The 13,714-nt window shown below is 45.1% G+C and overlaps 1 protein-coding gene across 1 annotated transcript in view; it reads left to right on the forward strand.

The window, feature by feature from the left end:
- Positions 1-13,714, forward strand: part of NAA25 (N-alpha-acetyltransferase 25, NatB auxiliary subunit) — a 1,586,429-nt gene that overhangs the window by 1,184,103 nt on the left and 388,612 nt on the right. Inside the window, exons 20-21 of the mRNA XM_069619501.1 lie at positions 12,909-12,974; positions 13,062-13,159. Of these exons, the coding sequence (XP_069475602.1) occupies positions 12,909-12,974; positions 13,062-13,159 (164 nt within the window). The remainder of the gene's footprint in view (positions 1-12,908; positions 12,975-13,061; positions 13,160-13,714) is intronic.

Consider the following 13,714-nt stretch of genomic DNA (forward strand, 5'->3'; position numbering starts at 1 on the left):
CTCTCCATAAGTTGATGAGTAGTATTTCCAAAATGTCTAGTTTCTGACCTCCTGACTACTAATGACCACACCACATCCTATTTCGCAGAAGAAATCCATAATATAATTAAAATATAAAGCAAAAACTAATATAACATTTTCAGAAAGACAATTCATCCAAGTTACTTGAGCTGTGAAACATTCCTTCGAATTCTTAAAGCTACCTTTTAAATATCACAAACTCAATGCTAGCAGTGGAGTTTCGGCCATATGTATAAAACACAGAGCTGGCAATCATTAGATAAAATGCATGTTTCCTAAGAGTTATTAATGTTCTTTAGCGTACACCTGTAAATGTAGGACACAGAAAATAGAAAATGCAATATACGCCATTGTTTACATTGGAACTTCCAGGTATTGGCCTTCCTTTCAAAAGGTTGCTTACATTCTCCTTTAAAAAATGAATCCATAAAGAAATAAACGAGTAGTGCCCTGCTTGCACTGTATATAGTTGTCTATAAATGTTGTTTTACATGATATTTGGCTGTCTTTTTAATGAGTCCCATTTTTCTTTTGTGGCTTTGCAGAATTGGCTCTTTTTCTGGTTTACTGGTTTGACTGTCATTTGTACTCATGCTGTGGAGGAGAGCAGGCTGAGTGTTGCATCTTCCCAGCAGCCGTGAACATATTTTTTTTTAAACAGTCTGCTCTCTGTGCTCTGATCACCGCATGCATATATAAATGGATGTCTGCCCTTTTACTCTCACACTGTTATTCTACAGGTGGCAGATTAGGATCACTAAGGTGTGCCACAAATTAAATCAGAATGCTTGCTTCAGGGTGGGTGATTAACAAAACTATAGTTATGCTGACTGAGCAGGAGAATGTAAGTAACCTGTGTATAACCTCTGTACAACGTTCTCAGATGCTAATTAAAAATTCAATAATCTGCCCATCGGCAGATACTGGATTATGCTCCTTGCAGAAATTGCAAGTTGCTGCTGTTCCGATCAAGCCTAAAACAGTTGGGGCCTGTTCCCTAAATTAAGATGTTCCAAACCAACTGGATGGCATAGTTTCGCTTTTTGGCTCTAAACCTATCTTGCCATCTTGGAGTGGGGAGGTCTGGTCTCCTGAAAATAAATCTAATTAAGGAAGTCTTTTGTCAACTGTTCTAAATCGCACACACCAACACTGAATCTAGTAAGCACTTGCATACATAGTGACACAATGGTCATGCAACAGCCTCCTTCCCCATAATACTCCTTAAGACCCTGGAAGTTTTGAAGTTTCTGCCCTTCAACATGGGTCTTCCCCCATACTGTTTTGTCTTATCTACCCCGTAGAGTGCCAGGACTGTTACATGTTGACGTGCAGCCAAGAGTCTGATATTATTGAGGATATCACTCATGCAGTTTAGTTGGGGCTTTAGAAGAACCTATTCTGTGTGGAAGAATATTTTCCCTGCACTTCCAGTGTTGATTAACTTTGCCAATAAGCACAAGCGCCTAGAACCCCAGTTGGTCTGACCTCACTCTTAACCGCCTGTGGATAGGAAATAAAAACAGCTGGACTCCAGGCAGCGGGTGTCTGCCCCCAGGAGTTTATGCTTTTATGTAGCACATGCTTCCTAGAGTTGTGCTCATTCACACAATTGAGACCTGCCAGGTTCAATATCCAATATTTTTGTCTCTGGTGGCAAAGATATTGCCAAACATACTTGGTCCGGTCTAGACACAATGGACTGTTTGGGCATTCGCCATGACTGCTCATCATGTAATACTTTTTGGATGTGCAAGTTTGCCATGTCAGTAGATGTCCCAAACAAGCTGATGGACCAACCCTTTGGGGGAACACCTTTTCAGCTTCAAGACTAATGACTCATTGCAGATGTTTGATTTCAATGACTACTGCTAGTTCTTTACGCCTGTCCATTTCTGCTCTAGAAAATGACTCTTGCAGGCCATTTTCTTTCCTTTGGAAGTTCTTCCAGCATGGCAACAGCAGTTGGATGTCAGGTGAAGCAGCCCACTTTTCCTTTGGTGACAAGGGTAGGGCTGGCTTTAGCTTCCAACCTAGTAGGCATTCCACTAGAGATTGAGAGGGGTTATTATCCCCTTGTGTCACAAAAGGGATAAGAATCCCTCTAAACCTTGAGTGGAATGCCTACCAGGTTTGAAACCAGGGCCAGTTCTACCCGAGACGAAGACGCTGGCAGTTGACGGGGCCCTTATTCCTGTCCCTGCCCGAAGTGCCTCACCACATGCCGTTTCAGAAATATACTAGCCAAGTTTTCTTTCTTTCTAGAACCGAAACTGATGCAGCAGTACGGAGAGACCACCTGCAGTATTCCAATCCATCATTGCCCCACAGCGTTTGCTTATAATCAATGCAATGCCCCAAACCAGTAGGGAGAGAGGGGGCCAGCAGATGAAGAAAATTAGACCTTACCTGGCTGCTAGACTTGCTGTGCACCACTCACTGGCACGAACTGTAGCTGAACAGATGTGCCAGACTTATTCCAACAAAGTAAAATTGTAGGCCTGTGATTCCAGGGTGACAGAGTACTGTCATGATCTCTGCTTCCAAAAGATCAGGACTTGCCCGACTCCCTTGGAAGCAGACCCATAACCCCGGTTCCGAGTGCCAGCCAGTCCCAATTGGGACCTTTTGGACCCTGTCCTGGCGCCAGTGGCACCAGGCTCATAAAGATGCCCAGTCCCAGCGCTGGAAGCGCCGGGCTCATAATGCTTGGGTGGACTTACCTGCAGCAGACCATGCTGCTTACTTACCTGCCAGTTGAACCCCTGATCCTCTTCTGTTTGGGACTACTTTTCCTGTTGGGTGGGGCAGGAGCCACTCCCTAGGTTCAGAACACTGGAACTCTTCTGGAAAGCAGGAACTCTTTTCTTACCTAGGCGTGGCTGTGGAAGGAGACACCTAAGCACTACAGGAGGCTATTTAAACCACACCCGATGGATGAATCTTGCTTTGCGTTATTCTGCATTCTCTGCAGCAGAACGTTCATCGTGTCTTCTGCTTCTGATCCTGGACCTAAGGGAACAAAGGCTTACCATCCTGGAATACAGTCTTCAGCAGCACCTGTAAAGACAAAGAAGAACAGGTTAGCACTACGGTCTTCAGTGGCAGCGCATCTCTTACCTGGTCCATCGGCTGTCACCAACGCCTCGCGCTGCATTCCGGCATCTGAAAGACAAAAGCTTACCAGCTCTTCGCACGCTCCGGAGGCCTTCGGCGCTGCATCCCGCATCTGAAAGACAAAAGAAGGTGCGTTTAAAGACATTGGGCAACTTTATTACTCACGTGCCATTACTCCTTCCCACGCCGAATCCAGTGGGTATTCCAGCACCCTTCAGCTTCTCTAAAGCTCCGAACTTGTACCTGCAAGATAAAAGGGACAGTTAGTGCGCATCGTGAAGCAGGCTACAAGCGCTTACTTACGTGCTTCCAGGCGCTTCTATTCCTCACGCGGGTTCGATCCTCAACTCTCATCAGCCCGCCATCCGCCATCGCCGGAACCCTGCAAAACAAGAGATATCATTACAAAAGACTTTTAAGACATTTGAAGTGCCCAGAACTTACCGTTCGTGCAGTTAACGAGGTCAAGAGGCCTGCACCCTTATCCAGTGAAGAAACTGGTTACGGCACCCTGCCCCGAGGCAGATGGAGAGCTCGGCGTTCACTTACCTAAGGTGAGGGTGTTAACCTTTGGGGTTCTACAGGAGAAGAGAAAGGGAAGAGGAGAGAGGCACCCAATAACCCCAGTTCATAAATCCCATATTTTCTATCTGCAGACATCTTACTCTTCGAGTCAGACATACAGTGCACAGAGGTCCAGCCCAAAGAGCCAACCGTGTGTTACACATCACCTTTGAAGATACGGCATTCACCCAGTCAAGACCGGCGCCTCTGCGGGAATCAGGTGAGAGTTACAGTACTGAGCCCCTGGATTGAGAGTTTTGGGAGATAAGAGTAGAATTGAAATTCATAAATCTCGATCCTTGATATGAAGAATTGGAGGTTCATGGAATCCACATGGTCTGAATCTAACACTTAGAGTCCAGCTCTCAGGAAAAATCATCCTGGCAGACTACACCAAGAAGTGTTAAAATTCAAGGGTGAGACTCAAGCAAGAACCAGTCAGTGGCGGTAAGCTCGAGTTAGTTTGAGCAAACTGCAGGCCTTCCAAATAGCCTTGCTTTCCTGCAGTGGAGGAGCCCTCCAAGGTCAGGCAAGGAAGAGGTGTTAGTGAAACAATCAAATTTTGAAAAATACCTTACTCAGCGAGGCACTAGCTCAAATTCAACACCTATGAAGAACCTATTGAGAGCCCTGGTTGAAAGCCAACTATCAGTGGAAAGCCCCAGAAAATGTTCACCTCTTTACAGGATGTTTTTACTAAAAGATAAGAGCAACTTGCAATACCAAAAAGGTTACAGGAGAGGAGCCCTTTGCTTTATTCTTGAAATTTGCAAAAGTCGCAGAAATCGCAAGGTGGCATTACGATCTCTGGGCTAGGTATATCACTCCATAGCTGACTGGGGAAGCCCAACAAACAATTATAGATTCCCTGCCACCAAATGTACAAAGGTTATTTGGCAACTAAATGATAGAGGCAATGCAACAGCTAATTCCTATTATAGGTATGTCTGCCAGGGAACAAACGACTGGATTGAAAACCAGTGTCTGCGAATCAGCCATCAGGAAAAGGGATTGCTGCCTGTCCCTAAAGAAACAAAGCCCCATACTGCTGGGCTCTTAATCCAAGCCACAGCCTGTATTTCTGACAGAATGGGGGAATCCAGGAGTCTCCTGCTCGTCCAGAGGTGTAAGTGTTATGCATGTGCAAAGCCTGGACATCTGGCATGATAAAAGCCAAAGGAGGAGTTAATAGAGATTGTACTCCTCCACGTGGTCGCATAACCCCAGGCAGAGGACTGATCCGAATAGGCAGAAGAATCACTCAATCCAGAAAATCTATTCCCTGGAGAAGAGGAATGATCAGAGCATGGACTGTATGCACTACTGGTGAAAAAACACCCACACATGTCATCTACCAGTTAAGGTCAAAGGTCTTTGGGCTAAAGCGTTTTTTTTACTCCAGGAGTAAGAAAACTGCTGTCAGCATTGAAATGATTGCCTTAGAGGAACCTTCACCCGGGCAAGTCTGGCACAAATTGTATGTGTCCATGGAGACATGGATCTATAACCCCATGCCAACGTCGCACTCGCAAGACGTCCTGATGCTCATGATCGTAATGCCCAGACCACCAGAGTATTTTGGTGCCGATTTCCCACCATTTGACCTATGTTGAATTCTCTGCTTTCTCAGAGTCCCTGCATTAAATATTTTCTGCTATTCTTTCACGTATTCAGTCTTGGATGTCATCTAATTTTCATTTATATTTCACTAAGATTGACATTTTATTCCTTTCAATCTTCTCACAAGCCTGCTCCCATTCCTCCTACTTAAAATTCCCCATTCTTTTTAAACTCTTTTGACCTGACCTAGCAATTGGTTCTATTGGACTCTTCTTTCTCTAGCGCCTGAGATTTCTTCCATTGCTCGTGCATGTTTCAATTTATTTAAAATTCATAAGGTTCATTAATTTCTAACTTCCCACCACTAAATATTTGTTTTCCAGCATCATTTCCTCATTTATTGACTATTGTTTCTCTCTCCTTATTGTTACCCACTTACATCTTGTCCCTCTCCAATCTATTTTTAGCTCCTCGATTCTTAGGTCATTCCCTCATGACCCTCGGGTGCTTTATACTCTCCAGTAGCTATCTTTGGAATATCGCTTCCAATTTCATTTTCTATACATTATAGTCCAATGCTTCTGTCGGATGTCTCCTCCAGATCTTTCTGCTCTCATTTCTTGTTATCAACCTTCACGTTCCCTTCACTTTCCCTTCACTTTCAAGCACACTTTCTTTTCGGTCCCATGTCCCAATCGTGCCCAATCATGTTTTCGTTCGTTCGCTTTTGGCACCTAAACTATGAAATTCTCTCCTGCTCTCTATTCAATCTCCTTGTCATCCTCTGGCTCATTTGAAAATGCATTTTCTTCTGAAAGTTATATTGCATCTTGTTTTATTGTTAATTTAATTTGAATTGTTTTACTTTCTGTTCAGCGTTTTGGCGATGAGCGCTAAATAAGGGTAAACAAAGGTAACATTTTGTGGTGGTTCAAAAATTGAGAAACCCTTCTAATTTTGGGGTAAATCAGATAGACATGGAGAGGATTTAAGGGAACGGTTCGAGGTCTGAGACAAGGTCATTTGTCGGAACTTGTCATGAGGAGGGATACAGTACCCCCTCAGCCTGGGGTGGGAGGCCTACCAAGCTGGAAGCCAGTGATTGTAAGAGTGAAAGGAAGGTGACTGAGTAGAGGGTGGGTCAGAGCAGTAGTGTGGAGGATGGAGTTATTACATCGAAGGGTGGTGGCCGGTAGGAGAGACATCGAAGGGACAAAAGGGGGAAGGCTTCAGTATGAGAGGGGGAGAAGGTGGGCGGAGGTGCACGCAGGAGAGTAGCAAGGGGATAGTAAGTGAGAAGGGTGAGGAACCGGGCAAGCGATAGATGACCGTCAAGCAGAGTGTCTGATAGGCACAGTCCCTAAACCTCTTTTAGTTACTAACATTGGTAGTGTAGAACAAGTTTAGATTGAGAAGGCAAGTGCATTTAGGTTCTCACTAACAGCCATCTAGTGACTAGACAGTAGGGGTAAATACTCTATATACTAATCCAATGACGAGGGGCACCTGGGTTACTGTGGAAAATGTGTGATCTAAAAGAGTATGAGTGACAGTCCTAGCGCTCTGAACAAAAAGCCTTGAACAGTCTCTGGGAGTTTCCTTTGAGCCAACTGTTGCACTTGAGGGTGGCTATTCATAACACTTAAATGAGTTGGGTGTTGGATGTCAAACTCTAGGTGAGAGAATGGTTGGGGGAGAATGCAGGATTCAGCAGTTGCAGCTTCGTATGGGAGCAAATCACTTTGGACCAGTGAACACTGGAGGTAGTTTTCTTTGAGTACTGACTGAAGTTTCAGGAATTCCTCCCCCCACACCTTCTTTCTTTTCTTGGTATGTCCTCCTCCAGGAGTTAACAGAACTACTCTGCAAAGAGCTACTCTGCAAAGATGTTCTTTCTCAGTAGAAGGGCTTCCAGACCTTTTTGTGAAATTTCAGTAACTTGGGTGTTTCACCCTAAGTTACCTGGGGTAATGCAGACATGCACTCCATTCTCACTATGTTTAGAGGCACATCTTCACCTCACTGATGAGGCCCGACTAGTACGAATCATGTGTTTGTGGTTGCTGTTGGTACTCTTGTTCAGAGGAGAATTGCCTAGCATTTTGGTGGTGGACTGCTCAAGTGGGTGGGACCAGACTGATATGCAAATGGATATTTTGAATGGATGTGTCCTCCAGCGTATTCCTCATCTTTGACATGTAATGTCAAGCTTCGGAAAACTCTTCGGCAGAGGGTGCCCTATGTCGAGTCGATGTCCCTCGAAAGCCTCTGCTGACGTCACCGTTGAGGGTGACGTCAGCAGATGTTATAAGTGGCACGCACGGCACCCGTTGGCTTCGATTCCCTTTATCTGCAAATGTGTTTGTTTCGTGAAACTCAGCGCGCCTCGTACTTGTTAAGTATTTGCTGTTGGCTTTGTCAGCAAGTCTTTGTCTTCCACTCCGATGACCCCTCGATCCGAGTACAAGAAATACAAGGGCTGCGGTTCTAAAATGTCCATTACAGACCTGCATTGAGTCTGTCTGTGGTGCCTGGGTGTGAGGGCCATGAGACGGATACGTGCTCGAAGTGTCTATCCATGACAGGAAAGGCCTTGCAGGAAGGAAAGGGAAAGCTTCAGGTAGGCAAGGTGTTCAAACCCCATAAGACCCGACTTGCTGGGCCTTCGACAGGCAAGTCGAGAGGCGACTCTTCTTGGCAGAAGAAGGCCAAGCGTTCAAGGTCTCGTAGTGGTTCCTGCCACTCTTCGTCCTCGTCGAAGCGCTCAACTCAAGGGGAAGGCACCGCCGGTCAGCTACCTCGTCCTCGTCAGACGGCACCCCCAAAAGGGTCACATGCCCATCCAAGATGCTTAAAATCTTTGACAAACAAGGCAGGGCTCCCTCTGTGCCTTCAGTGGAAGACGGCAAGGAGCGGTCTTTGCTGTAAACTCGCACGCCCTCGAGCCCGAGTAAACGGCGTGATTCCCATCGATGCCTCAATCGGAAAAGGTGTCAAAGGATCACTCGAGACGAGGTGAATGGTCAAGTTCGTCGCAGCCCTCGAAACCCTCTGTGCCAAAGCCATCGATGCAACCCATTGGGTCCTTGACCAACTTCATATCCTGACTAGAGTCGCACAGGATCTTCTGTGGTGGGCCTGCAAGGAAAATATTCTGAAGGGAGAACGTTTTTTGTTTTTGGCAACCATGTGTGGAGATAACTAGTGACGGATGCCTCACTCACAGGGGGTGGGGGGAACCTCACGCCAACGATTTGACTTTCATTGGTCGTTGCTCTCCATCGGAGTCCAAACTGCACATTAATCTTTTGGAGCTGAGAACAATCAGACTAGTGCTGAAGGCTTTTCTGCCATCTGTGCGGGGAAGGCATGTCCTGATAATGACGGACAATGCAGTGGCCATGCACTACCTCAACATGAGGAGGCGTAAGGTCACTACCACTGTGCAGAGAGGCAATGCAACTCTGGTATTGGGCTATTCAAGAAGAAAGCTCCCTGTCGGCAGTTCACCTAGCTGGGGAGGAGAACACAGCGGCGGACGCTCTGAGCAGGTAGATCATTGTCTCCCACGAGTGGGAGTTGGCGCAGGAAGTCCTTCAAGAGATCTTCACTCTTTGGGGAACCCCTCAAGTAGATCTGTTCGTGACCGGGGTAAACTGGAAGTACTGCTTAATGCAATTTCCTCAGAGGAGCTCTAGGAGATGCATTTGTGGTGGATTGCCACTGCTGTACGCGTTTCCTCCAGTCCCTGTCATTCTTCAAGTAATCAGTAGGCTGAGAGACGGTTTGGGAGCCACATAATGCTCATTGCCCGGATTGGACCAAGAGCACATGGTACCCGGGCTGTCTGGACATGTCCATCGTTCCTCCGATACGTCTTCCACAAAGAGAGGATATTCTCTTGCAAGAGGAGGTTCGGGTTCTCCATCCAGCGGTCAACACTCTCAACCTTCACGCTTGTTTTCTGAAAGGTTGAGATACAAGGATTGGGACCTCCCGGATGACGTGATGGAGTTGTTGCTTTTGGCCAAAAGGCCACTAACAGTCTCTGTACTGTTGCCGTTGGAGTACGTTTTGCGACTGGTGCAGGGAAAAGAATGTTGATCCTTTTCAATGTACGACCCTGGATGTTCTTTCCTTTCTGCTTTCATTAGCTCACAAAGGTCTTCAAGTTGGGACCATTAAAGGTTGCCTGGCAGCGCTTTCTATCCTCAAGCGCTCACCTGAGGAATACTCCTATTTCAAAATACCACTGCTGACCCAATCTGTAAAAGGGCTCATGAATGTGTTCTCAGCTTCTGCTTTTCAGGCTCCAGTTTGGGACTTCAACCTGGTGTTAAAATTCCCAATGTGTGCACCATTTGAACCCTTGCGCACATGTCCGTTGAGGTTGATAACCTTTAAGACCATACTATTGGTTGCTCTGACATCTGCACGTAGGGTGAGCGAGTTGCAGGCACTTTCTTCCAAGCCACCCTTTACTATATTCCACAAGGACAGGGTTGTGTTGAGGGTTAGACCCGCCTTCCTACCGAACGTAGTTTCAGACTTTCACTTAAGTCCGAAAATTGTGCTGCTAGCCTTTTATCCTCCTCCGCATCCTAGAAAGGAAGAGGAAAGGCTCCATAGGTTGGACCCTAGGAAAGCATCAATTTTTTAGATCTCCAGGATGTCCATGCTGAGTGTGGACGACCAGCTTTGTAGGGTATACCGGACACAAATTAGGACAGGCTGTTTCCAAACAGACCTTGACTAGGTGGATCATCCTCACCATTTCTGAATGCTATAGACTGCCAGAAAAGGACCCTTCTGAGGGTTTACGTGTGCATTCCACCAGGGGCATGGCCTCGTCGACAGCCCTGCCAAGGGGTATCCCCATTAAAAGCATCTGTGATGCTGCAACGTGGTCATCAATCCACACGTTTACTAAGCATTATTCCCTAGATACTGCCCATGCTCCGGATGTCGCTTTGTGTAAGGTGGTGCTTTACTCTGCCCTTTAACTCTTTGCACATCTAAACTCTTCACCCTCCTCCAAACATGGATATTGCTTTGGGAGTTTGTCAAAGAGTAGGAATACGTTGGAGGACAATCCATTTGAAGAACAACTTACTTGCCAACTGGTAACGTTCTTTTGAATGGAAGTTCCTCCGACTTATTCCTCATCGCCCTCCCAACCTACCCCTCTGTAGAATTTCTTGTGTTATTACAGCTTTCGTTCCAACAAGGCGGAGTACTGCCCTGCCCGTGGTTATGGGCATTGTTGCTTACATGAGGAGGGGAAAAACAGAACTGAGGCAAACGGGTTCTGTGCGTGCTACTTATAACATCCAATGATGTCACCCTCAACGGAGGTTTTCGAGAGACATCGACTCAACACAGGGTGTCCTCTGTCGAAGTTTTCCGAAGCTGGACATAACATGTCAAAGATGAGGAATACGTTGGAGGAACATCCAGTCAGAAGAACGTTACCAGTTGGTAACTTCTTCTCCTATGTGAAAGGTACAGTAAGCTAAAAAGTCGTTGTAGACTCTCCCGAGTGGGCACCTTCCAATATATAAGGTTATTGGTCTGCGTTCATTCTCGATATAGGGGCTCCCATACCTTTTTGTGTACTCTGCAAAGATCCCATCACAAAGGGTCACCACCAGTAGTTCGAAAGGGCTTGTATTGAAGCTATGTACATGTATCAATGAAGTGTGGGTATGTGAAGCCCTATCCTTGATCTTCACCTATTGAGGAAGATGGCTACATAGGTCCTGATCAAATTCTCAAGGCCCTTTCAGAAGGTGGTTGGTTAGTGGTTCACTGCACTTGACCTCGTGTTTGTTTATTTTCACAAGCCAATCCTTGTGAGCCACAGTAAGTGCCTGCGCTAGCAGAAGGGACTTACTTTGTTTTGGCCTTTAAATTGGCCCAGCATCGCTTTGTGTAGGTTCTCTCAATGGTGGTGCCTCATCGCAGGGGACAGTTTATAAACCTTTTCCCTACATGGATGTTGTCCCTTCTCAAGTCGCAGCTTAGGCTTCTCACCTTGTGAGGAAGGGTGTGCATTATGCTTCATTATTTGGTATTTTCATTGAACATCAAGAAGTCCTGACTGTGCCCTTAAAGAGAATAAAGTTAATTGGGGTAGTCCTGGACATTCAGGTTATGAAAGGCTCACGCCTCCAGAGTGCTTTAGACATCAGTCATAGTCTCTAGCTTAACATACCTTTACATACTTCACAGTTCCGCTCTCTACTGGGACTTGTAGCATTGTGTTTTTGTTTGCAACTTTGCTGAGGCTTAAGTCCATTCATTGGATTCTGCTGTCTTGGTGATTCCATTTTTGGGGATACCTTGAGGATAGTCCAGCAGTACCAGTTTGTATCTGCATTGATGTGCTCTGTCCAGTCTCCTATGCAGAGGGCCATTTCAATGATACCCGCAGATAACTTCATGCCTCCTCTAACTGTACATTCCGTTGTCATTGAGACGTTTGCGAGTATAATCTCCACATTAGCTTTCTTGAAGTTTGCATCATCAACCTTGCCCCCTTTGCCCATCTCCCTTGTATCCAGGGAAGGTTTTTGCAGATCTTTAAGGATAACCCCACTTCAGTGCCTTTTACATCAAGAACAGGGCATGTTTGGAATATCTCAGCCGTATGCTTAGTGTTTGGCTCTACCTTCCTAAACATAGACTAAACAGGCTGTCCGTAATTTCTCCATCCCTCACCAAGTGGTATCTTTGGTCAAGCAATGAATGCAACTCTTCGAACAGGAGCAGGATAGAGGAGAACACATTCAGGATAATAGCTTTCTTTTGTGACAGAATGGCAAGGCAAGGTTGCAGGGTAATCCATTTGTCTTGTATCCGTGAAGTGTGATGATATTGATGGATTTTGAGAGCTCACCCCATTCTAAGCAGCTCACTGCTTCTCTCTAAATCGGCTTCTTATCTATAGTATGTTCTTTTGTGATCAAAAGAGCATGGTTTCTCACTGCATATATAAATAAATCAAATAAAAATGTAATCTGGTACTTTTGGTGCACTGCATGGCGGGGTGAGTCATGGTTGAGTGGATAGTCCTAACTGGTGCATTCCTGTGATTAGCAACCTAAATGCCCCTTCAACTGAGTTTTATTTTATTTCTAGGAATAGAACATTAAGCTTGCCTTTGCAACTGTTTTGGTCACATCCCTTCAAGTGCATAGTTCCCATCACAAATTGATTGTTGGATTTTCGGAAATAGATTGTTCTTGGACGTTTCGGACAAGGACAGGTTTTGTCCTGGTGCATTATAGGAAAGAAGCAATTGAAGAAATACTGCCTTGAAAAGTGTTTGCCAAGAAAATGTTCCCTATTATAGGAACTCTTGCACTTTTTGCTGTGTTTTTGTATTGTTTCAAGATTTGGATGAAACCTATGTAAAGTGTATTGAATGTGTTGCTGCAAAACAATTAAAACTAGTGGTGGTCGGATTGGTCTTTGCATTATGTTATGCATTAAATACCTAATGAACACGCATGTTAAGGTCTTTAAGCAGGTGTGCTACTTGATTTGAAGATTCATACATGTAGAGAACACCCATAACTATACTGAAGCTGATTATGGAGGGCGTAATTGTGCAATTTTTAAAAAGCTTTTTGGATTTGTTACAGATGGTTCAGTTGATATCCAAGAGAGGATAGAGTGTAGTTGGAAATCTTCTTTGCACCAATTAGAAGGTAACGTACATTAATACTCCACGAGAAAAAAATGTTTTGGGAAAATATATAATTTTACAACCATTTTTATTTCACTTGGCATTTCAGAATTGTTCAACAATTGTAAAGGTGATTTGATGGACATCCAAGGCAGTTGCTGTAGCACACGACCTACCTGTTTAGAGAACTTGGTATTTCTTGTAGAGGTAAGTCATTGTTAATTGCTTCTCTTTTTTTCATCTCCATATTTTCTTTGAGCATCTCCTTTAGTGTGTTTCTAATGGTTGGCGAATCATGGGCTGTAAATCCAAGCATTGACATTTTAAATTCTCTTTTCTTGTGACTGCACTTAATTTTATATTCTGGTTATGTGCGACATTTCACTAATGACAAGCGCAAGGTTGTTGAACAGAAGCTGATACTAGGAAGAATTTACATTTGGAATAAGGCGACTTGAGATCCTGCCTGAATTTGAGGAGGTTGGGTGTGCCAGCGAGATGCAGCGGGGAAGGTATTGTAAAGTTGTGTGCCGAGTTGGGAAAATGCTCTTCTGCCCTTCGCCATCTATATTTTTTTAACTTGAAGTCCAGTAATAGGCAATTGGTAGTGAACTGAATTCCTTTTGCAACAGAAAGCCAGTGGAGGCATCGATAATGCTGGCTAGATGTGATCTCTGATAGAGGCAGAGTACCCTGTGTAAGCGAAGTAGCTGATTGAAGGGCTAGATATATAGAGGCTGTGGTCCTATTACAGACAAGTAG

This window comes from Ambystoma mexicanum, chromosome 10, assembly GCF_040938575.1.
Source record: "Ambystoma mexicanum isolate Mex_15411 chromosome 10, UKY_AmexF1_1, whole genome shotgun sequence".
NCBI classification, from domain to species: Eukaryota; Metazoa; Chordata; class Amphibia; order Caudata; family Ambystomatidae; genus Ambystoma; species Ambystoma mexicanum.